Genomic DNA, 24,660 nt, shown 5'->3' with positions numbered 1-24,660 from the left:
TGTGTCAGCTCATGGCAGGGCGTTGGAACTAGGTGTTCCTTAATGTCCCTTCTCATCCAAACCAGTCTGGGACTCTAAGTTCTCTGAAGCAAAAGCAAACCAGGAGCCCAAAAGAGGCAACAACAGGATCTTCTGTGACAGCCTGGACAAGTTTCTTTTGGGCTACATGTTTTCCTGGTGCATAAAACAACCACGTCCCTAAGGGATGGGGAAGGCTGCACAGCAAAAGTAAGGGCTTTTGCTTTGAGTTGGTTTGTTTTCATCCATGTCATCTTTTTCCTCTCCTGGGCTAGAAGCAGTAACTGGATCTGGCCAAAGGCCAAAAGCCAGGTTGCAAAAGCCTGAGGGGTGATGTGGGGGCACCGATAACAACCCCCTGCAGCAACCTGATACCTGGGGGGAAGAAGCAGGAGCTGTCTCTCCTTACCTGACAGAGACAAAAAGACTAATCCGAAGGCTTTTAACACAGTGCTGTGCTCTCCCGGGAGAAAAAGAGCTTTGTTTCATCCTTTGTACTCTGGCTCCTCCAGCAATTAAGATCTTTGCACAATTCAAGTATGTTGTTTGAAACTGCCTCCCAACTTGCAGCAACCAGGGTGCTCACCATTTCATCTGCAGAAAAGAATCCACTGCAGGAGCACCCTAGGAAGAGTATAATGGAAAAATAATTATTAACTCCAGCGCTGCAGGCTACCCCTCTCCTCTGAGTGCCCTTCCCAGGCAAAGCAGGCTTGGCCAGAGCTTGGAGGGTGGGCCCAGAGGCAGGTAGAAAGATGCAATAGTTGCATTTTGCAAACCAGAAGGTGCCACCGTTTCCTTGAAATAGTGCTTGGACCGTAGCTGGTCAGGCCTTTGTACTGCTCAGCTTGCTTAAACATTGCTGAGATCTGAGCTGGGTGTGTTGTTTGACAATGACTGAACATGAGCCAGTGTGTGCCCAGGTGGCCAAGAAGGACACCAGCATCCTGGCTTGTGTCAGCACTAGTGTGGCCAGCAGGACCAGGGCAGGGACCATACCCGTGTCCTCAGCACTGGCGAGGCTGTGCCTTGAACCCTGGGGTCAGTTTTGGGCCCCTCATGACAAGAAGGACATTGAGGGGCTGGAGCGTGTCCAGAGAAGGGCAACGGAGCTGGGGAAGGGTCTGGAGCAGAAGTGTGATGGGGAGCAGCTGAGGGAACTGGGGGTGTTCAGCCTGGAGAAAAGGAGGCTGAGGAGACACCTTCTTGCTCTCTGCAACTGAGCCAGGGGGGTCAGTAACTTCTCCCAAGGAACAAGAGACAGGAGGAAACAGCCTTAAGTTGTGCCAGGGGAGCTTGTAGGAGTCCTTTGGGGTTTGTGTCATTAATTGTGCAGTAGTAAAAAAAGATCTGCTAGAAACTGAAAACATAGAAAAGGGGATAAAATCTCTGGATTAGCTTTTACATGAGGAACTGTAATTAAATCAGTCTAGTTCAAAAGAGGAGTTCAATCATCAAGGTAAAACAGTGGAGGAAGTAATTATTCATCATCTGTTTTGGTAAAAAAACTTAGAAGATAACAAATGTCTTGTGGTTCCCCCATCCCTGGAAGTGTTCAAGGCCAGGTTGGATGGGACTTGGAGCAGCCTGGTCTAGTGGGAGGCACTAGATGATCTCTAAGATCCCTTCAAACCCAAACCATTCCATGATTGCATGATTCTATGAACAGGAAGGTAGCGGGAGCAGGCTCAGGATGAAGTGGATCTTCAGATGGTGCTGGGTGGGCTGTGGAGAACCTGCCAAGAGGTCTGGCGGAGACTGAAAGTTTACAGGTTCAAAATTGAATTTTCCGTCTTCATGGAAGAAAAAGCCAGCATGAGTTTATTGAACAGAAAAGTATCCCCTCTTGCCCCAGCAGTCCTAAGGTGGACATCTTGCACAGGCCAGAAGACTCATACTTGGGATTACAAGGTGTGATGAACTGTGGTTATCATTACAAATGGATTTGTCCTCCTGAGAGCTTAGGCTCCTCCATCCTCCTCCATGGGCTGCACTCCTTCTTTTCCTGTTTTTCCTGAAACTAACACTTTTTTTCTTCTCCATTCTCCATTGCATGTGTTGAGCTGTGGGATTGTTCATCTCAGAACCTCCTATTCCAACCCCATTTCCAGTTGATGCAAAATGGGTATGGTGGGGATCAGTCCAGGAAGCAGGGTCCCTTCTCACATAACCCCTCCCCCTCTAAATTAGGATGGGTGGCAAGTTCTTCCTAGTCTGAGGTTCATAAAGCCCAGCTTACCTTCCCAGCCCTTATGGAAGCTGCAGCTGTCTGGTCCACAAGCAGGTATCTCATCTACCTGAAACCTTTCTCCTGCACAAAATCCCTTGCAAGGGGATGGCTGCAGCAAGTGAGACTGAAGTCTCATTAAGACTTTTGAGCATCAGCTTCTATGGAAGGTAACAGACAGATGGAAAAGTGCTTGGTTATGACCTGAGAGGACTGATGTCACCAGGGGCAGGAACGTGGGAAGGCAAAAGTTTCCATACCATGTCAGAGATGCAAGCTAATCAGCCAAGATGTCTATAGAGGTGTCAGCTCAGTATCAGCCTTTCTGCCAGTGATACCAGGTCACACAGCTTTGCAGTCCAAGCTGGCGTGTGAGCAAAGAGCTGAAACCCTGAGCCCTGTGGAGGGGAGAAGCTGCAGAGACAGAGGTGAGAACAGTCCAGACTTCCTAGAAGAAGCTGCAAATCATCCCAAGTGCAAGGTCCTGCACATGGGTCAGGGCAATCCCAAGCACAAATCCAGGCTGGGTGAAGAATGGATTGAGAGCAGCCCTGAGGAGAAGGACTTGGGGGTGTTGGGTGATGAGAAGCTCACCATGAGCTGGTACCGAGCACTGGAAGCCCAGAAACCAACTGTGTCCTGGGCTGCATCCCCAGCAGTGGGACCAGCAGGGCCAGGGAGGGGATTGTCCCCTTCTGCTCTGCTCTGGTGAGACCCCCTGCAGTGCTGGGTCCAGTGCTGGGGTCCCCCAATACAAGAAGGACATGGAGCTGTTGAAGTGAGTCCAGAGGAGGCCATGGTGGTGATGTGGGGGCTGGAGCAGCTCTGCTCTGGAGACAGGCTGAGAGACTTGGGGTTGTTCAACCTGGAGAAGAGAAGGCTCTGGGGAGACCTTAGAGCAGCTTCCAGTACCTGAAGGGGCTACAGGAAAGCTGGGGAGGGACTTTTGACAAGGGCATAAAGTGATGGGACAAGGGGGAACAGTTTCAAGCTGCAAGAGAGGAGATTGAGATGAGATCTGAGGAAGAAATTCTTTGCTGTGAGGGTGGTGAGACACTGGCCCAGGTTGCCCAGAGCAGCTGTGGCTGCCCCATCCCTGGCAGTGTTGAAGGCCAAGTTGGATGGGGCTTGGAGCAACCTGGTGTAGTGGGAGGTGTCCCTGCCCATGGCAGGGGGTTGGGACTGGATGATCCTTAAGGTCCCTTCCCACTCAAGCCAGTCTGTGATACCTGGGGGCCTGACAGCACGTTTAGAAGCTGCAGCAGTTGTGTTTATGCACAGAGCAGTGTTGGAACAATGCTGATAAATACAAACTGTTTCCTCCTGTGGCTTATGCAGTGAGTGCCCTGGAGCTTGGATCAGAATGAAGAGCCTTTTTCCCTGTCTAGCCAAATTGCAGCTTCATCTGCAATAATCTCTGACTCTTTCAGCTGAAGCTTCCCAAATCACTTCTCTCCTAATTATCCCCTTTGCACCCATCCTGTGCACCACGCAAGTCAGAGCTTACACTTGCAAGTGTGTGTAATTATTATTGGTTGTTAATGGTTGGACAACCTGGTGAAATGTAGGACACCACAGCAGTTCCATCTCCGCAGCCTCCAGATACTAAGAAGTTGCTTCAGTGAATTAACTTTCTTTCCAGCCGACTCCAGCAAAAAATTCTCATTAAATATAAATGGATTTTTTCTTTTCTCCCTGGAAGACAAGCAGAGTCACATAATGAGCTTCAGTCAGCCCATGGTGCATTGAAACATACCCTGTAAGGTAACTAATTTGGGATGAGACTGCAGATCTGGTTGCTAGCCTGGTGGTTTGGGTATACTTAGACGTCTGCAACAGTGTTTGACTTGGTGCTGTGCAACATTTTGATTAAGAAATGAAAAACCTTGGGGTGATTTGACATGAAAGGTGCTGAGGGTGTTGCACATGTGGGCAGCTCTGGGGATTGTCACCTAGGATGGTGGCAGCCCTGCAGGGACCTTGTGGTCTGCGTTTCCCGTGGTTGTGAGTGGCAGCACAGGCAAGGATGGTGAGCGTGGGGAAGCCAAGTCTAGGGAAGCTGGGGTGGAGCTGCTGCACTTGCTTAGAAGTCCCGGAATAACAGGGATATGTGCTTCATTGAGATATGAACAAAAAAATATGTGCCTGGTTTCAGTGCCCACAGCTTCAGAAAGGTGCTGGAAAATTGAGTTGGTTAGAGAGGAACAGCCAGAGTCATTAAAACCTACACTGAGGTCATCAGGAGCTTTGTCTGGCCTGATGATCTGAGCACCTGAGGAAGGGTTCCCTGGAGGTGTTCAAGGACTCACCGGATAGAGCTTGGAGCAACCTGGTCTAGTGGAAGGGCAACCTTCCCTGGCAGGAGGGTTGGGACTAGATGATCTGTAAGGTTCCTCCCAGCTGAACCCAAGCTGTATGATTCTATGGCTTATCAGTAAGGAAGGGAAGAGGTGGCCTGATCATGGACCGAGCATGTCTGGAGCACAAGTCTCACAAGGAGCTGCTGGGGTTGTTCAGCCTGGAGAAAAGGAGGCTGAGGGGAGACTTTTTCACTCTCTAAAACTCCATGAAAGGAGGTTGGAGCCAGGGGGGTTCAGTCTCTTCTCCCAAGGAATAAGAGAGAGGACAAGGGGAGATGTCCAGGGGAGGTTTAGATTGGATATTGGGAATAATTTCTTCCTGGAAAGGGTTTTCAGGCCCTGGCCCAGGCTGCCCAGGGCAGTGGTAGGGTCCCCATCCCTGGAGGGATTTCAAAGCCGTGTAGCTGTGGTGCTGAGGGACATGGTTTAGTGGTGGCCTTGGCAGGGCTGGAGTAATGGTTGGACTGGATGCTTGTAAAGATTCTTTTCCAGACAAAGTGGTTCTGTGATTCTATGATTCAAGAAGTGGGAATTTGGTGGCCATCACACTGGGAACTGATAAATCCACGGGGATTTATCACCGCAGCAGATTTTAGCTGAGTTGGGCTGAGCCACCTGGTTATCAATGTCCCCAGAACTCCATGGGCTGGAGGATACTCTTAGCAAAGCCAGATGCACGTCTTGGCTACAGACCCTGTGCCTGGACAGAGTGGACACTTAAGTGCTGGCAATGCCTAGTGTGTTCACCTTCCTCCCCAGCTACTGTTTCTGCCAAACTTCATCAGGCACACAGGTGGCTTCATTGAAGGATGATGTGCCACACGAGCAAAGAGCAAAGCATGACATGTCACAGGCTGTGCAGCAGCCCCAGAATCCCCAAGATGCCAGCAAGGTCTGAGCACCGAACCAGCCAGGCCAGGTTTGAAACTAGAGATGTTCCTACAGTCTGATAAAATTACGAGTGACCCAGAAAAACTCCCTCTCTTTCCATCAGCAGAAATGGCAGGGAGGGGAGCAGGGCACTTGATGAATTATGAAACACTTGGAAATGAAGGGCTGTGTAGACAAGTGCTAAATATTTCATTCTCTCTTCCTTGGCTCTTGCCTGCCAGGGCTGGTGGGTTGGGAGGGGTCAGAGGAAGAAGCATGTTCTCCCAAACCTAACATAGATCATAGGATTGTTTTGATTGGAAAAGACCTGTAAGATCATCAAGTCCAACTGTTAGTCCAGCATGGCCAAGGCCACCACTAAACCATGTCCCTCAGCACCACAGCTTTGAAATTCTTCCAGGGATGGGGACTCAGTTGAAGAACATTTCAGCCCCTCACTGATTCGTTGCTAAAGCAGGAGCTGTGAGCACCAGGCTGTATGGGGGTTTGGATGGGAAGCCAAGAAGTGTTCAGGCAGGGAGAAATGGGTACAGGCACATTCCTACCCCCTGCAAATGAAAAATAAGTCAAAGCAGCTTGAAACCACTTTAGAGCAGCCTCTTAAAAAGCAGAAATGCCCAAGGCTGCAGTGCTGCAGCCTGGCTGCTGCTTATCCTCCAGCAGCCTGAGGGTATGAAGTAGAAGGTGGATTGTAGCCTTCTGGAAATCAGCTTTTCTAGAGCATTAAGTTGATTCAGAAAATTCAGCCATCTCTCTGAACCTGTTGAACACACTTCTGGTGTTAGACAATTGCTTGAGCTGTGGCAGCCAAGCAAGCTACTGCATAATACTTAAAGGAGGCTTGTAAGAAAGATGGGGAAAGACTTCTTAGCAGGGCCTGTAGTGATGGGACAAGGGCTGATGGTTTGAACGGAAAGAGGTCGATTCAGACTAGATAGAAGAAAGAAAAGGTTTATGCTGAGGGTGGTGAGACCCTCCAGTTTCCCAGAGAGGTGAGAGATGCCCCATTCCTGGAAACATTCCAGATTGGGTTGGAGGGGACTCTGAGCAACCTGACCTAGTGGAAGATGTCCCTGCTCACTGCAGGGGGTTGGACTAGATGGCCTTTAAGGTCCCTTCCCACCCAAACCCAAACCATCCTGTGGTTCTGTGAATATCCCACTGCACAGCATGGGGAGTTCTTATCTCCATGTCTGAAATCACATCTCCATAAATCAGCACCACAGGTAGTGATGACTTAAGGTGTGTGAGGAAGTAGTTTAATCCGCAGCAGCTTTGTGGCTGACCCCTGCCAGCAGAGCACTGCAGGCACAGTCCTGGTGTGTCCTGAGATATCTTTGCTGTCAACTGGGCTGGCAGAGCTGGAGGTGACATGTGAGGCACATGGTGTGAGGCAGCTCCACACTCACTGTTTCAGGGCTTTTTCCATGTCGGGAGTCACTTGTTGATTCATAGCTGGCTCTTCTCAGCCTGGGAAAGTCCCTCTGGTGCAACAGCAGAACATGAAGAACATAAAGCTCCTTGACAAGCCATGAGTTAGCGAATAAGCAATGACTTCTCTTAGAGAGCTCCAGGCTTCTCCGCTTTCTGGGATGTCTATTTGGACCTGTAAGCTCACAGACTTGGCAGCTTTTAGTGCCCATGGTGCTGCAGTCCCTGGCTGCCAGAGGAGAAGCTACAGAGAGCCCCAGCAAGAGCAATTAGATGCCTTCATCCTGCTCATTTTGGGGGATTGTAGGTGGTGATGAGATCATATAATCCCAGAATCACAAACTGGTTTGAATGGGAAGGGACCCTGTGACTCATTCTATCATTCTCTGGTGAAAAGAAAGCCCCCAGGATGTAGACAGCCTCACCTCCCTGGGTCTCTGCTGCATTCCTTGAGGATGCCCAGCAGGCTGGAAGTGGGCTGGGACAACCATTGGTTATTATTAGACTTCTCTTAGCAGAAGGGAGTCAGTCTTCTCCTTGGAGCAGCTTTCAGACTCATATGCAGCACCTTCAGGCAATGTCCACCCAAGTAAACTAACCAACATGAGCCCTGTACTCCAGCCCTGGGACAACACACCAGCTCATCCCACACACAACCAGGTACATCCAAACTGCTCCAGGGGTGCCCTGCACCTGGATAAAACCCCTCCTGGGGGTTGGGTTGGGGTCAGGCATGTTGATGTGGGACCCTCCCATGTCATGTCCTGTGCTGATGATGTCCTGGTGCAGATGGGTGAGGGGTAGTGCCCTGGTTCTTGCCTTCATCAATTGACTAGTGCAGAGGTAACTGCAGACATTCAGGATGGAAAAGGCCAGTCTGGGTTCCCTTAATTGCATCCCAGTAATTCAAAACTGTTGTTCTCAAAGCCTCCATCTCTAATTATCCCAACAATGTTAACTTGAAGTGGCTTCTCTTCTGGCTTATCCTTTGCCCAGCATCTGCATTGAGTTCGGGTCACTGCCTGCAGCTGCCAAAGTCCTTGGCCATGCTCTCATCCTGCATCTCATGTCTACCTCCTCTTAAGACAGATGAATTAAAAAACCAGCCACTTCTGCATGGTCAACTTGGCCAGCAAAACCCTTTCTCACTAAAAATGAATGGTGGTGGGTGTTCACCACAGCTCACCTGACTTTTCTCTTCTTTGCCCCATAGGCTAATTGGCACTTTCCGGATGGTCCTGCAAAAGGTGGTGGAGGAAGGGCAGGTGGAGGTGACGGACACGCTCATAGATGACAACAATTCAGCCATTCAGGTAGGTCAGGAGGAATAAGCAGCCACTGCTGCCCTTCAGTCATTGGTCCATAGAATCACAGAATGGTTTGAGATGGAAGGAACCTTAAAGATCACCTAGTTCTAAACCTCAGCCATAGGCAGGGACACCTCCCACTAGACCAGCTTGATCCAAACCCCATCCACATGGGCTTTGAACGCTGCCAGGGATGGGGCAGCCACAGCTGCTCTGGGCAACCTGGGCCAGTGTCTCACCACCCTCACAGCAAAGAATTTCTACCTAAGATCTCATCTGAATCTCCCCTCTTCCATTTTAAAGCCATTTCCTCTCATCCTATCAGTCCCTTGTCAAAAGTCCCTCCCCAGCTTTCCTGTAGACCCTCCAGGCACTGGAAGGTGCTCTAAAGTCTCCCTGGAGCCTTCTCTTCTCCAGGCTGGACAACCCCATGTCTCTCAGCCTGTCTCCAGAGCAGAGCTGCTCCAGCCCTTGGATCATCTCTGTGGCCTCCTCTGGACTTGCTCCAAGAGCTCCACGTCCTGCTTTTGCTGGGGAACCCAGAGCTGGACCCAGCACTGCAGGGGGGTCTCATCAGAGTAGAGCAGAGGGGGAGAATCAGCTCTTCTGCATGCCATGAGAAGTGCAGGATGCGGACAGGCAGGAATAGATCCAGTTTACATGTCCTTAATCTGTACATAGACAGGGTGTGATGGCTCCTGCACAGCTCAGAAATGACCTGAGAACATCCTGCTGCTGCAGACCTGTGGCAGCTGAGAGCATAGCATGGTCCTCAGATCCCTGCAGAGATGCTGAGCAGCTGCTTTGACCACAGCCCCACGCTGAGGTCCCAGAGCTCTCCTGCACCTAAGCAGTCCTGGCCGTGGGTCCATCAGCTTTAATCTGACCAGTGGTGCTGGGGTCATGGATGGTCTTTGTCTGTGACCTCAATGCTGCTGTCATCTGACTCCTGTAGTGCGTGAGGAACAGCTCATGCAGCACCTTGCCTGAAGTCCAGCTCTTTATACCCCCTCCAGGGAAAACCAGGATAAAAAATAGCAGCCGGTCTGGGTTTGCATCCCTCATCCAGAGCCCCTGGAGCCAAGGAAAAGGTCGCTGGTTGTGGAGCAGCTGCTGACCAACTCGGTGTGTTTCCATCTGTTTATTGCCTCTCAGAGGAGCTGTTTCCTGTGGATACTGAGTTGTGTAACACACTTGGAAATGCAGCTACTCCTGAGCTCCTTGAGTATTAAAACCCTGGTGTTTTAATTAAAAAATAAACCATCAGCCTCCCTCCCTCTTCTTACTCTGACACTGAGCATAAAGGAAAAGTGCAATTGCACGTAACCCTCTGTGCTAACAACAAGCAATTAGCAATGAAAAGACAAGTGGTTTCATTAGGCAGGAGATGGCTTCTCCTGGGGAAAGAGGGGGAATGAAACCAATAAAGAATGAGGGATACAGCCCTGAGGAGGGAGAAAAACTGGAGAGGGTGCAGACCCAGGTTGCAGCAATAAGCTGGGTTGCAGAAAATTTCTCCTGCTGTTCTCCTAGTTTATCAGACTGAGGAGTTGTCCAATTAAAGTCCACAAGACTCACCAAAGAAAGAAAATCCTGGTTTATTTTTTTGAAGAGCTTCCTTCAGTGTCACAGAGGGGAGAAAGGAAAATCAATGGATGAAAATTAAATGCATTCAACTTCTAGATGTTGAAAGTTATGTATGTTTTAGAATTAACCTTGATCTGAGGAGGTATCTGCATTGACTGGTGCCTTGCAGCCTGCCCAGGAACTTGGTGTAGCTGCCCAGTAGGGCAAAGCAAATGTTCTCTTACCCTTCACCTCTTTATAAGTCCTGTGCTTCCAACTCAGGGAGCCTGGGGGAGAAACCACCTTACCCAGCCTGTCCCTGATGTACTGGATGACCTGCACTCATCAGCTCCTCTCTGAGGTTCTCATGTCTACGTCTCCTCTGTGTGGTGGCAGCTCTGTTGGAGTTGTTTTAGTTGGCATCCACCAAGTGCTCCTGAAAACAGAAACACTGAGCACTGACTGTTGCTACAAGATCAGTAGATATTGCAGGAGTACAACCCCCCCATGTTCTGCAGTCACAGGTCATATGGATGCAGACACACAAATCCTGCATTTCTAGAGCTTTCTGTGAGCAGAAATGCCCCATCCCTCAACCTCCTCCACTGCATCTTAGCCCCAGGTCATCCCCATTCAAACAAGAGCTGGGACATGAGGGGGTGTGTTTGAATTTGGGGCTTTCAGCAGGATTTTGGATCCCTTCCCCCATGCAGTATCCACTGCAGCTTCAGGGACACAGAGACAACTCAGGTTCATAAATTCCCTCACCAAACCACTCACTCCCAGCTTTTGTTCCAGCAAGAGGATAAATTTGTAGAATCACAGAATTGTCTTGGTTGAGATCTTTAGGATCATCAGGTCCAACCATGACTCCAGCACTGCCAAGGCCACCACTAAACCATGTCCCTCAGCACCACAGCTACATGGCTTTGAAATCCCTCCAGGGATGGGGACTCAACATTTGGACTGTGAGAGCCTTGAGAAGACAGAATCCAGAGGGCAACATCTGGGACACTTTGCATGGAGCAATGTTAATGGAAATACAAATTTGGAGTAGCTCCTGATGGGCAGCAGAGCTGGCCCTCCTGGAGAAGTGACCTCCTTTCTCCTGGTCTCAAAAGATGCTGATTTTTTAGTAGGCATAGACCATGGCAAGTGAGGGCTGTTGCAGGAGGCAGGAGGGACTGAAAAATCATCAGATATATTGAGGAGGCTGAGGTGGGCAGGTAGGGAAAGCCACTGCCTGTCAGCTGAGGTGAGATAACTGGCCCTCTGCACTCCTGGTTCTTTGAGATGCAAAGAAAAAGGTTTTTCTTTCCTTGCCTTGGGCAAATTCAAAGACAAATCATGCCCAAAGGGTTGCAGAGATCATCTACAGAATTAAGCAACTCTGCAGACACTCAGTGTGATGCAGTAGCAGCTCCAGACATCAGCCCCTGGCTCTGAATGAAGGGAGAGATTCATCTTCACTGCCCTCATTTCTTGGAAAGCAGTTTCCAGGCACAGTACATCTTTCTTTAATCAAACCCAAAGGAAGGGTTGAAAATTGTTTTCCTTTTTCTGTGCTGCCTGAAAAACATCCCTGGCACCTTCCAGCCAGCCCTGAAAATGTTATTGACTTGCCTTAGCAAAGAGATTAAAAGAGTCAGGAGTTGTAGAGCCAGGAGGAATATTATCCTCATGTCATCTGGCCTCCTACAAGAGACACTCTGGCATGTTTCAAAATTTGTTATTATCTCGAGTGGTGAAAAAACACCCAAAACAAAAACCAAATAAAAATGATTTCTAAATGCCCAGTGACAGAACAATCCACCAGCCCTGCAGTGAATCATTCACTCATTAACTTTCTTTGCTGTTAAATTGAGAGTCTTTTTTCCCAGGGTGATTTTTTTTTTTTTCCAGCTTACACCTCCTAATTGCCCGGCAAACAAGTGATTCTTTTATTCTGCACAAACCAAAATTTTTTGGTTTATTGCACCTGCAAATTTTCTTTTGTTTTAAAGGCTTTTTAAACCTCTAAATATAGTTGAAAAATGGTATTTTGAAATCAAACTTTTCCCAACGGCACTGAGGTGGTCTGAGAAATGTGAAAAATTAATGTGTCAAGTTGGGTCTTTGCCTTTCCTCTGCATTTCCTTTTGTAAACACTCTGAAACAGCTTGAGGAGGTCAGCACAGTGTGGCAAACCATTTTGATTGACTCAAGTTTGCATTTTGCCAGGCAAAGAGTAAAATAATTCAAAAGGGCTTGAGTCACCCTTCAGCTCCTTGCTCAGACTCCTTTCAGGCCGTATTTCCTATTTTCCAGCCTTTCCTCATCCCTTTGACAAGCCAGGGTTGGAGCAAGTCAGGCTGCTTCACCCTCTCTTAAACACAGAGATGAAGAAGAGGAAGATGTTTGCAATAGCTTTCCCTGCTCCCTGTTCCTTACCCTTTTTCTTTGGTCCTTGTGTTTAAAATCGATCACTTCTGCATCCAATATAACTTATCATTGCTCCTTGGAAGCTGAGTGGAGGTGGGGAATTCTTTTTGCTTTTGCTTTGGCCTTTGTAGCAGCCTTTTGCCATTCAAAACAGACAATTTTTTTTGAGGAGAGGGATTTTTCTGGCTGCTTCGTCCAAAGCTGTGGTTTCAGAAGGACTTTGGACATCAGGGCAGAGGTAGTGCTGGCAGCTCTTTGCAGCAAGATGAACTCTCACATCTTTGATTGGGTTTTTAATCCAGAGAAAGGTTTTTAGGGGGAAAAAAAAAAAAAAAAAGAAAGAAGTGTGGGAGCTCCAACCCTGAATTTGCTGCAGCAGTGAAGAGAAACCTTGGGTAGGTACGTGGGAGATGACCACATAGAAAAGGGAGAGGACCTTACTCTTACTTAGTTCATCCAAAAGAAGCTTTAGATCAAGCTGGGTCAGACCCAGTGCCAGGTCCCTTCCCATCCCTGAGCCCCAACCAGGAGGGTAGAAGCCCTCCCCAAGCTAGGATCTATCAGAAACTCCCCCAGGATGCCCATCTCTTGTCAAACCCTGCCCTGGGGATGGGGCCAGGCAGGAGCAAGACACCATGCATCCATGTGGCTTGGCTGCAGAATGCTAAATCCTTAGCGAGATGATACATCACAGAGAAAAACCCACCAATATGACATGGCTTCATCTGCTTGTGGTGCCTTCAGCTGCTCAAAAGGTTTGTCTGCTCTTCAGGGCTTCTGATGTCTCTCATATTTGTTGGAGCTGGCCTGGGATTCACCAGCAACTCCAAGTGATCAGGTCCTTGAGTAGGAGGCTATAGCACCATGCCTGAGCTGGGTTGGACCACCTCCTGAAGCCAAAGACCTGCTCTCCAGCTGTCTCATGCACTAGGAAAGAAGACACTTGGATGCTGATCGTGTCTTTCTTGTGTGTTGCAGACCAGCATCTCCATAGAGATCAGGTATCAGGCTCTGGACGGGACAGTGGGCGCGTGGAACGACAAGGAGTTCCTGGAGACCCCCAGTGTCCACTCAGAGGGGGATGGCAGGTACCCCTCAGAGACAGACAGCCTCCTCTCTGGCCACCGACAGGGCCTGGATGTTTCTCCAGGCAAATCCAACCAGCAGACCACAGAGAGGATCTTCAGGAGGTAACGTGGTGCTGAGCACTTGCACATGTGTGATGGCAGCAGGAACGGGGCTTGTTATGAAAGGGCTTGTCATCTAAGATGCATCACATCTCCTGCCATCAGAAGACACATTAGCACAGCTCAAGATGAGGATGAGCTATGAGTGTCCACCCAGCTGTGCCAGCAGGCCCTTGGTGCTGCACCACACCTGCTCAGCACAGAGCTGAACCTCCCAGCATACACTGAGGTTTGTAGCACAGGGCAGATTCTGGAGACAAATGTAATTAAGTGCAGATTCAAGGAGGCTGAGGGGGCTGACTGTTGGTCAGGCCTCATACTGGATGAGATTGGAGCCATGTGTGGGGTGAAGAGACATGCATGGGGTATTGCAACTTGATGGAGCTGGTGGTTTCCCCAGAACTGAGCTGCAGGGTTTTGGGGAGGAGGGCATGTTGGCCACAAAACCACTCTAGTGTGGATGTGTCTAGGGTGGAAGGTGATAGTGAGAGTGACTCTGACCCATGTCTCTGTGCTGGGGGGCATAATGAGTGGGCACATCCCATGGGAAGGCAGTTGGTACAGCACAGGCTGGAGGGGAAGACAGGGACATTGGCACAGAGAGGGGAATGAGCCCTGGTACCTCCCTTGCAGCATCAACCCTCAGAGAAGTGCTTGGCTTCTCAAAGACCTTTTCAAAGCTCCCTCCATGGAGTCTGTTGGGAATTCTGTACCTCACCAGGCTTAAATGAAATCCCATCCCAAAGGCAGGGCCTGGGGAAAGGTTGGTCTTTTCCAACCAGAATGGTTCTGTGATTCTGTGAGCCCTGTTTGGATCAGCTGAGGGACCTCCCACCCTGTGATGGCAGGTGGGGACACCTCCAGTTCTTCTACGGCATGCTGTGTATTCATTTAAGGGTCCTTAGCATCACCCTTAGAATCATGGAATCAATGTGGCTGGAAAAGACCTTTAAGATCCTCAAGTCCAACCATTACCCCAGCACTGCCAAGGCCACCACTAAGCCATGTCCCTCAGCACCACAGCTACACAGCTTTGAAATCCCTCCAGGGATGGGGACTCCACCACTGCCCTGGGCAGCCTGGGCCAGGGCCTGACACTCTCATCCGAGGGCTGTGATCCCAAAAGTGGACCATCCTTGTGCTTCCAAATCCAACCTGGAGGTGTGAACCCAAACATCCCCCTGAGGAATCAGCTGCTGTTTTACCATCACTGACTCCTCACAGCCAGAAATTCCCCCCTCTGTGTCCATGCAATCCTGTTCTTTGGCAGCCCTTGCTTTCTCCCCAGGTTTAGCACTTTGTTAATGGCCAAATAAGGGCAAAATCTTTTTTTCTTCTGCCATAGAGATGGAGGGAAGGTAAGTCCAGCAGGTCACATCACTCCCAGGCAGTTAATTAACTCTGTCAATTGGACTGAAACCAGCAAATTTTCAAGCAACTGCAAAGTGCAGATTCGTTTCCCAGCTCAGTGGACCAGGATGCTGCTGAGCAGGGAAGAGGCTGGAGCATGTCCAAGGTGGGTGGCAGGGCAGTGTGGTGGGCACAGCCTGGCTTGCTGAACCCTTCCATGGCAGGGCCAACCCGTCTGTCCTGGCGGCCCCGTGGGATTCACTCTGTTTGTCAAACTCCATCTGTTGGGAAATCAGCCATGGGCACTTTCGGGACACGGAGGCAGCGTGATGGGAACAGGACTTGGCTCTCACCAGAGATGGAATTAATGCTGGTGCATCAGAAGGCTGTCAGATGAACTGAGGCTCTGAATTAGGTCTCCAGGGACTGTAAAGTCAGTCTAAGATGACTAGCTCAGCTGGAGGGTGAGGACAATCACATTTCAGCTGACGGGTCCCACCCTGGGGCAGTTTTTAAGAAGAGGTGTGTGGTTTGTTGTGCTCGGGTGCAGAGTGGTGAGACGTGGCTGATGTCTGAAGGAACTTCTGAGGTTGGTTTCCATGCGGCTGATGAAAAATCCTTCCTGTTGGGGAGGTGAACAATGCAAGTGTGTGAACAGGCAGCAAGGCTGGGTTGAATGGGGCTTGAAGCAAGCTGGTGTAGTGGGAGGTGTCCCTGCACATGGCAGAGTGTTGGGACTGGAAGATCTTGAAGGTCCTTTCCAACCCAAACCAGTCTGAGATTCCATGTGTGGAGGTTAAATAGCACTGTGGAATCTACAGATAGCAGTGTGGAACTGATCCTTGTCCCCACAGGTCAGCAGCTTGTAGGAGGTGGGAGAATGGTTTTTGGTACTCAGAGTTTGGTGAAAGTCCACTGATACTTGTCTTCAGTTTCTCCTTCATATCCACAATTTTATTATTATTATTTTAATAGGGTTTACCCTGGGTGAGGCCAAGTGCTCCCAGCAAGGAAATACACACCTGCTCTAAAGGAGGAGAGTGAGGAGTGTCCCATAGCAGACATGCCAAAAAAGCAAGGCTGGCCAGACCCACTGTGCCAAGCTTCAATTCACACATGGACAATTGCACTAAAACTGTTTTCACCTGATGCTTTTGTCCCAAGGAGCTTCCACCTGTCCTCAGGTTTGCAGTCTTGTCACACAGCAGGTCGTAGAATCACAGACTAAATTAGGTTGGAAAAGACCTTTAAGATCACTGAGTCCAAGTGTTACCCCAGCCCTGCCAAGGCCACCACTAAACCATGTCCCTCAGCACCACATCTACAGGGCTTTGAAATCCCTCCAGGGATTTGGACTCAGGTAATTTAGAGTGCAGGGGAATGTCAGGCTTGGCTGTGTCCTGCTGCCCTGCACTCACCTCTGCCAACCCCAGGAGTCATCTGTGCTCATTGATGTCACCAGCACTACTCTTATGAATACCAAGGAGGGAAAGGGATGATCAGAAAACACAGAATGGTTTGGGTGGGAAGGCACCTTAAAGATCATCCAGTCCCAACCTTTCTGCTATGGGCAGGGACACCTCCCACTAGACCAGCTTGCTCCAAGCCCCATCCAGCCTGGTCTTCAGCACTGCCAGGGATGGGGCAGCCACAGCTGCTCTAGGCAACCTGGGCCAGTGTCTCACCACCCTCACAGCAAAGAATTTCTTCCAAGGATCTCATCTCAATCTCCCCTCTTGCAGCTTCAAACTGTTCCTCCTCATCCCGTCACTCCCTGCCCTTGTCAAAAGTCCCTCCCCAGCTTTCCTGTAGCCCCTTCAGGTACTGGAAGGTGCTCTAAGGTCTCCCCAGAGCCTTCTCTTCTCCAGGCTGAACAACCCCAACTCTCTCAGCCTGTCTGCAGAGCAGAGCTGATCCAGCCCTTGGATCATGATGTTTTCCATGTCACCACCCTCACAGGATGGAAGAGGATGAGATGTATTACCACAGTGAAGATGAACTTCTGGGAGAGGGAGACACCCTTAGCCAGGGATCCCTCAACGCGAGGTAGGGAGTCCATCAGCATGCAGTTGTGCTGGTGGAGGTGGGGTTTGCAGTGCTGTGTTGCTCCTTTTTTGTCCTTATGGATGTCCCACAAGGATTGCCCATGGATTCCTGCTTATTGGCTTCAAGAGAACTGGTGGAGAAGCAATGGAGCCGCTGGAAAAGCATCTTTGGAAAGGATACTTCCAGGGGGGTGCTGGGATGGAGAAAGGGCCTTGGTCTGAGGCTGCAACTGGGGTACCATCTTGCCTTTGAAGCTCATTTTGTTCTCCAGATTCCATGACACATCAGGCCCATTTTTCCACAGAACTGGGGACACGATCAGTCATGTCCAGTGCATGGGGAAGAGCTCCTTGTGGTTTGCATGAGGAAGTGATTTCTGCTTGCAGTGGCTTTTCTTGCAGTACAGTGCTGTGAGTTATTCCTCACCATGGGTGAGGTGCACCAGCATGGGTGTGATTTGTGCCAGGCAGTTTGGCTTCATCGAATCACCAAATGGTTTGGGTTGGAAGGGAACTTAAAGACCTTCTAGCTCCAACTTCATGCCATGGACACAGACACCTTCTACTAGACCAGGTTGCTCCAAGCCCCATCCAACCTGGACCTTCAACACCTCCAGAAAGGGGGTACAACCACAGCTTCGAAGACAGGGAGTGTGTCCTTGAACTTTTCATTTCATAGTGTTAAGGGCTGTCGCACGTGCCCAGAGAGCAGGACACTCCAGAAACATGTCTATAGCTGCATGTGCCCCAGGCTGTAGATCTATCTGGGATGTCTGGGTGCCTGGAGGTGGAGAGACAATCAAAGGGCTCTGACAAGGCTGATGGATACCTGGAAGTCCCCCAAAAACTCAAATTTACCTTCCTCAAAAGGGTTGTCAGGCCCTGGCCCAGGCTGCCCAGGGCAGTGGTGGAGTCCCCATCCCTGGAGGGATTTCAAAGCTGTGTAGCTGTGGTGCTGAGGGGCGTGGTTTAGTGGTGGCCTTGGCAGTGCTGGGTTAATGGTTGGACTTGGTGATCTTAAAGGTCTTTTCCAACCAAAATTATTCTCTCTGGAACCTTCTCTTCTTCAGGCTGAACACCCCAACTCTCAGCCTGTCTCCAGAGCAGAGCTGCTCCAGCCCCCACATCACCTCTGTGGCCTCCTCTGGACTCACTCCAACAGGTCCATGTCCTTCTTGTGTTGGGGACCCCAGCACTGGACCCAGCACTGCAGGGGGTCTCACCAGAGCAGAGCAGGTGGGGACAATCCCCTCCCTGGTCCTGCTGGTCACGCTGCTGGGGATGCAGCCCAGGACACGGTTTCTGGGCTGCCAGTGCATGGTGCCAGCTTATCACTGCACTTAGAGTAGGTTGAGGACAGGACTTTCCAAGGGAAAAGTAATTGGTAATTCCTCTTACATCCTTCCAAGCAGCCCGGCATGGGGTACACCCACCCAACACAGCCTCTTCCATCCTACACAGCTTTTCTCATTGAGCAAATTCACCCCAAGCAGAAGGAAGGAGAGCAGAAAGGAGTTCAGGCTGGAAGGGACCAGTTGAGGTCCACCCTAGCCAAATAACCAGTGGAAACCCATCTGGGTCAGGCATGGAGTGACGTGGGCAGCTGAAGGAGGATCAGCCACTGCAAGGTGGTTTTCAGACATGCATGGAGTGGTTTGCTGTGCTGGTGTTTCTGAAGTTCCTCCTGTACTGGAGCAAATAATTCTGTCTTTCAACTTGCTGACCAGCAGAAGAGCCCTCTGTCTTCATATCACAATGGGTGTTTTTTTTCCCCTCTCTCCCTGTAAATGCCCCAGCCTTGGAGATGATGCAGAAGAAGAGCAGCACTCTCGGTAAATACCCACCCCAGCCCTGCTCAGATGGTGACCCTGAAATCCCACCTCCACTGTGCCGAGACACCTCCCAAGCCTTGCTCTCCTGAGAGAGCTTCCTTAAATCCTGGCTTAAATGTCAAAACTTGGATGCCCAGATCTGTTAAGTCCAGATTTAGGTGTTTCACCAGGATTCATGGGCCAGGAGCCTGCTCACTCTGCACAGCATCCGTAGGATGAAGCAAGGCAGGGCACACGTGGTAGCACCTTCCCAGTTGTTAGCATGGTCCCTGGCGTGGCTTTGGCTCAATAGATGTCTGGGTTGGTTTATGATAGTGCAGGAACTATGATAGTTGAGGGACCATCCCAACAGGCAGCCTGGATGCAATTGGTGGAGAGAATGGACTTTGCCTGAAGAGACACAAACTGTGGCATGGCCAGAGAATGAGCCTTGGTCCATTTTTTTACCAATATAGACTTAACCTTAGGTTCCCTCTGTGGCCAGGTGAGACGGGCACATCCAGAGGTGGTTCAGGAACCCCTGTGGACTGCTCAAATTTGGGTGGGATAGGGCTGAGCACATCAGAGCTCCTGACCAGCTCAAAACTGAGATCCCAGGAAGCATTACCTGATAGCTGTTTACCTTGAAATATTCATGGCAGGACAGTGCTCTGCAGCTGAAAGCCATCTGGTCATGGTGAATTATTGATTGTGTCTTTTCTTGTGCATGTCCAGTGGATCCAAGACGTGTCTGTCTGGGTTCAACTCTCCACCTGCCACTAATTAGCCCCGTAGCTCACTTGCTCCAAACCTGGGGTCATTGCCAACTATTAAAGTTGAACTTGGTGGTGAAAATACCCATGGGAGGAGGCTGGAATAGGTAGGACTTCCTTCTTCTGGTCAGCCTGAGCTTCTCAATGGTGCAGATGTGTTCTTTTGACACTGTTGCTGCACATGGTGGCTTTCCAGAGCTGCAGTGGCTATAGAGAGGTAGAAATCAGGTCGTGCAGTGAGATGCATCCCAGTACCATCCTGCATGGCCCTAGGAAGCTCAGGAAGGCTCTTGCTATGATCCCAATCTTCCTAGGCTGCCCTTCTAGTCAAAGGAAGAGGAATCTCCCAAGGAATGGTTACCCATGTAGGATCTGACTCAGCCTTTGGATGTGTCTGTCTCCATCCTTGGCTGTTGTGGAAGACCTGTGTGGACAGTTCATAACCTCCATGTCCAGGTAGATAAAGGAGGGTCCAAAATTGCTAACTCAACTGTGGCATTTGGGCACCCATCTTAAGGATGTCACATACTGGGACCAATATCTCCATCAGCATAACCAGGCAAACCCAGGGTCTTTCTCATCCTCAGCAGAGAAGTGAAATAATCTCCCAAAGACTATCAGCCCCTGTCAAGTTTCCACCACCCTTCTTTGCAACCTTGCCAATGTATCATTAAAGTGCTGGGAGGGGCGGAATGGGAGGGGTGGGAGAGAAGAAAGCATCCTGAGGATCCTGAAAAGCAAAAGGGGCAGGAAAAGGTGTTCAAAGCAATGGACTGGGTGCTGCTGTGAATCCCAAGGCAGAACCTTGAGGTATCTCCTGGCAGGTTTTAGAGCCTCAATTGATCCCCAGATGGTTCCAGTGTTGGGTATCTTCCAGATCTAGCAGGAGCAATGGGTGATCCCCTCTTTGGAAGGGATGTCCCCATACTTGGCTCAGTGGAAGCCCACCTGCACTCAGCAGGTCCATGTTTCCCTGCTGCTGGTGACCTGCTTCAAGAAGCCTGATGCTGGTATTACCATTTTTTTTCTCTCTTTCTCTTTGGTGCCTCACTCAGGATTAAGTTTAACGATGGATACAAGTCAGTAGCAAGGTACCAAAATGTCACGACTGGTAGGATCTTGGCTTTTTGGTGTGTGTGGGGGAGGAAGTTGCTCTCATTCCAAGTTCATCCCAGTCACCCCACATCCCATGAATATGAGTGTTCAGGCATAAACACACCCAGGATTTGGGATACAGGTTTAAGTTCTTCCCTAATTCTAATAAATTCCCAAATCTTAAGCCAGGAAAGCAGGGTTGGTGGTCAAGACCTGGGTGAAGCCCAGGTTCATGCACCAGCATCCTAGCACTGCATCCTTGCAAGGGAGCAAGAGCTCTGCAGGAGCACATGAGCCCTGTGCTCCAGGAACTTTCTGTGGGACCCAGCCACACCTCCAAACCTCTCCATATCACATGGCAAAGGAGAGGCAAGTCCTGTGGCCCCTCTACAGCCAAATCCCACAAAATATGATGATTACCCTGTCTGGAGGGCTAGTGGGCTCCCAAAGCCATCAAGAATAATACATCTGTATAAATAGGTTTATATGGCGTGGGTGAGTCCAGGACAATGGTTCCAGCCCCCAACCCATTCTTGTCTGTTCTCCATTGCTGCTGCTCAGTATTTTGGGGGAGAGGGGAGGGGCAGGGGGGGAGGGAAGGAGAGAGGATGCAGAAGAAATTTGCAGAAGAGTGTTGGCCTGCTGCTGGCAAGCAGGACCTGGGTGGTGGCCAAGAGCTGTGGGACAATGCCTCCTCAGTTGGCCACAGTGTTGGCCAAGGCTAGAGTGGGACCTTGATCTCTGGTGCACATGGCACTGCATGAACCTTCTTAGCACCATCCCAGGAGAATCCTCCCAGAGGGTAGTGGCAACCATTAGCCCCTTCCCCTGTCCTGGCTGGCTCCTATGGGCCACGAGGGGGTATGTCTGTTTGGGTGAGTTTGTTTCTTCTAATGTTCATCCTCCTGCCTGTGTCTCTTCAAATAGTGACGACCCTGAAGATGCCAGGTACTGGGCATGGTGTTCCTGCTTCCCTCAGGCCCTTTGGGCATGCTGTGTGCATGCATGTGACATGCATGTTGGTGTACCCATCCTTGCATGGCATGTGGACTCAGGGAGAGGTCCTAACGGCTTCCTGCCTCCTTCTTAATACAGGCCAGAGCTTTCTTGTACCCACCTCACTCCCTTCACCCAAAGAACAGGGCTTTGTGTTCGGTCTGTCCTCCCTTATGTCCAGCAAGGACATGTTTCCTTCTACTTAGGCCCCTTCCAAAGGAGGTTTGAGGATATTTGTCTGTCTGCCTAGGTATCCACCCATCACCCCCATCCATCCATCCATCCATCCATCCATCCATCCATTAATTCATCCAAATGCAGTTCTCACCATCCACCAGTCTGTCCATCTGCCCATCCATCCATCTCAATACCATCCTATGCATCCATCCATCTCATTGCCTCTCCTTCCATCCATCACTGCAATTCTCAACATCCATCCATCCATATAATCACAGGATGGTTTGAGTGGGAAGGGACCTTTAAAGGCCATCTAGTCCAATGTCCTGCAGTGAGCAGGGACATCTTCAACCAGATCAGGTTGCTCAGAGCCCCGTCCAACCTGACCTGGAATAGTTCCAGGGATGGGGCATGTCCCACCCCTCTGGGCAACCTGGGCCAGTGTCTCACCACCCTCAGCATAAACAATTTCTTCCTTCTCTCTAATCTGAGTCTCTCCTCTTCCACTTTAAAAGCACCACCCCTTGTCCTATCACTACAGGCCGTACTGAAAGGTCTGTTCCCATCTTTCTTACATGCCCCTTTAAGTACTGAAAGGTGCAATAAGGTCTCCCTGGGGCCTTCTCTTCTCCAAGCTGAACAGTCCCAACTCTTATCCATCCGTTCACCCGGCCACCCTACTGTCATACTCTCTGTCCATCCATCTATGCAGAGCATCTCCCAGCCCAGTGCCATATGATTTATCCCTCCATGCTTTTTGCCTCTCAGTTGACCTGTTCTGTTACTGCACTCTCCTCCCTCCTCATTCCAGCCCCACCAGTATGATCACTATCTCTGCACCCAGTTCCCTGGGTGCCAGAGGATCAGGAAGTCCTTTTGCAGCAAGATGTCCCTCTGGTGTGCTTGGGGGTTGGGTTTGGTTGAGTTCTTGGTGTATGTTGCTGATGGGGGGCTTGAAGGGAGACGTTTTTTGAGGCAGGTGAGGGTCTTTCTGAGAGCAGCAGCATGAGTCATGCCTGACTGAATTGCTCTTTGTGATTGCAGAGCTAAGGCTAAGGAGAAAGAGAAAAGACACCTCGTGTTACCATTCAGGTACCCTGACTCCCCTGCCCCTGCTTGTGCTGGGGCTCAAGTTCCAGCTCCAGCCTCTAGCCCTTGGCAGCAGCGTTACTGTGTCCCTCTGAAACAGCTCCAGGGCAGGACCACAAGTTCAGCTGTGCTGGAGAGTGCTTAAAACCATGTTGCTTGAAGACATAAATTGAAAATTCTCTGGTGGTGCCACTGAGAGGGAATCTGTGCCCAAACTGTGGCTGCCTGCAGTCAGGGAGGCACCTTCTGCAGTGAGGGTTGGCATGGAAGGGGCAAAGGAAAAAGGGTGATGTCATGTTAGCTGCTCCACCAGACCCTTGGAGAAGGATCTCTGGGCCTATCACATAGTGCAATCAGTGTGTTCACCCAGGCAGTGATGATCCAAGTGCCCAGGACCAGCAACATTGTGAGGTGGGAATACTCAGAGCACGAGGACAGCCACAGCCATGGCCTTGCATCCCTCATCCACACCACATTTACACCAGTGAAACGAGCAGGGGAAGGACACCAACATTTAAAAGGGCATGGAGTGACATGAGGAGGGGGAGCAGTTTCCAGCTGAAAGAGGGAATATTGGTATGAGATCTTAGGAAGAAAACCTTGAGGAGGTGCAGCTGCTGGTCCCAACAGGACTTGCATGTTCAGACCTAGCCAGGATGTGGGGTGAGGTGGTGATGAGCTATGTCTTTGCAGGGAGCTCAGACCAGATCCACAAGTTGCAGGAGAAAGTGTGGAGTGATTTAAATCCTCTGCCTGCAGTGGGCAGGGGCACTAGGGCAGCTTTTTACAATGCAGATGAACCAGCTGGGCTGCTGGCATTGGTGTTCACTGGCTCCTGTGACAGGCTCAGCTGGCAGGGGGATAATTTCTGCTGCTTGGCTCAAAGCAAATGACAATGCAAGAAGAGAGCAGGGCTGCTTGGTTCAGAAGAGGCTTCTGGATGTGTTTCCTTGGCTGTTTTCCAGCCTGGGCTGTAAGCTGATCCCCTTGCCCAGGACCCTGCTCTTCCCAGACTCCCACCACCCAGCACTGGGTCCTGCCCCTTGTCTTCTGCTGAAGCTGGTCACCTGGACTTCATCTCTCTAAAAACCCATCCAGCCACACATCCAACAAAAATGTTGCTTGGTTTATTTTGCTGGGTGGTTTTCCAGCAGCTCAGTGCACAGGAGCTAATGTCCAGTGTCCCCAGCACAGTCATGATCATAGGATGAAGGAGTAACAAGCTCTAATTAAAAAACACCCCTCCTAATTACTTCCCAGAGCTGGTTAATTACTTTCTCCTCCCCGCTTTGCTGATGCACAGTGGGGGGAGATAAGCCAGGGAAGAAAGAGGGGGAGGGAAGGAAAACAGGGAGGCAGGATCCCAGTAGAGAAGTAAGTGTAGGAGCCATGAGAGGAGGACAACAGGTTTGAAAATTCAGAGAGCAAAGGCAGAGCAGGAGGCTGCAAAGAGAAGCAGGGAGGTAAGGAGCTGGTGTTCTCAGCGTGGTGTCAGGGCAGGAAGAGGTAGTATTCATCTAGGCAAGGATGATGACCCCCAGATCCAGCACATCTCCTTCAGCTGAGTTCTCTTTGGAGGGAGGATATGAATACACCTTTGTGGGAAGATAAGAAAGACCAGCAAAAAGGAGAAGAAGCCTGTCCCTTGCCTTTGGATCATACCCAACCTGTGCCCATACCCCCTCCTCACTGGTCCTTCCAGTAAATGCCCATCACCTCCAGCTCCTCATGCGGGGAGTTGCGGTTCTCCTAAGCCTCTCTAGCCTAGCAGAGGGTCACCTAGAGATGTTCTCCACCTAAATTACAGATGTAGGCAGGACAGGGGTGTTTGGGGTCAGTCCTGCTGAAGATGGTCATCCATGACCATGACCACAGCCTGGGAATGGGACACTTGAATCACTTAGGAGGAGCAGGGA

General features: G+C 50.3%; 1 protein-coding gene across 1 annotated transcript in view; it reads left to right on the top strand.

Moving 5' to 3' along the window:
- The window catches only part of OTOF (otoferlin), a 133,474-nt gene that overhangs the window by 55,614 nt on the left and 53,200 nt on the right, over window positions 1-24,660 (top strand). The window contains exons 4-5 of the mRNA XM_051615858.1: window positions 8,141-8,240; window positions 13,200-13,411. Of these exons, the coding sequence (XP_051471818.1) occupies window positions 8,141-8,240; window positions 13,200-13,411 (312 nt within the window). The remainder of the gene's footprint in view (window positions 1-8,140; window positions 8,241-13,199; window positions 13,412-24,660) is intronic.

This window comes from Apus apus, chromosome 3, assembly GCF_020740795.1.
Source record: "Apus apus isolate bApuApu2 chromosome 3, bApuApu2.pri.cur, whole genome shotgun sequence".
NCBI classification, from domain to species: Eukaryota; Metazoa; Chordata; class Aves; order Apodiformes; family Apodidae; genus Apus; species Apus apus.
Note: the sequence above shows the minus strand (reverse complement) of the source record. Positions and strands in the feature narration are given on the sequence as shown.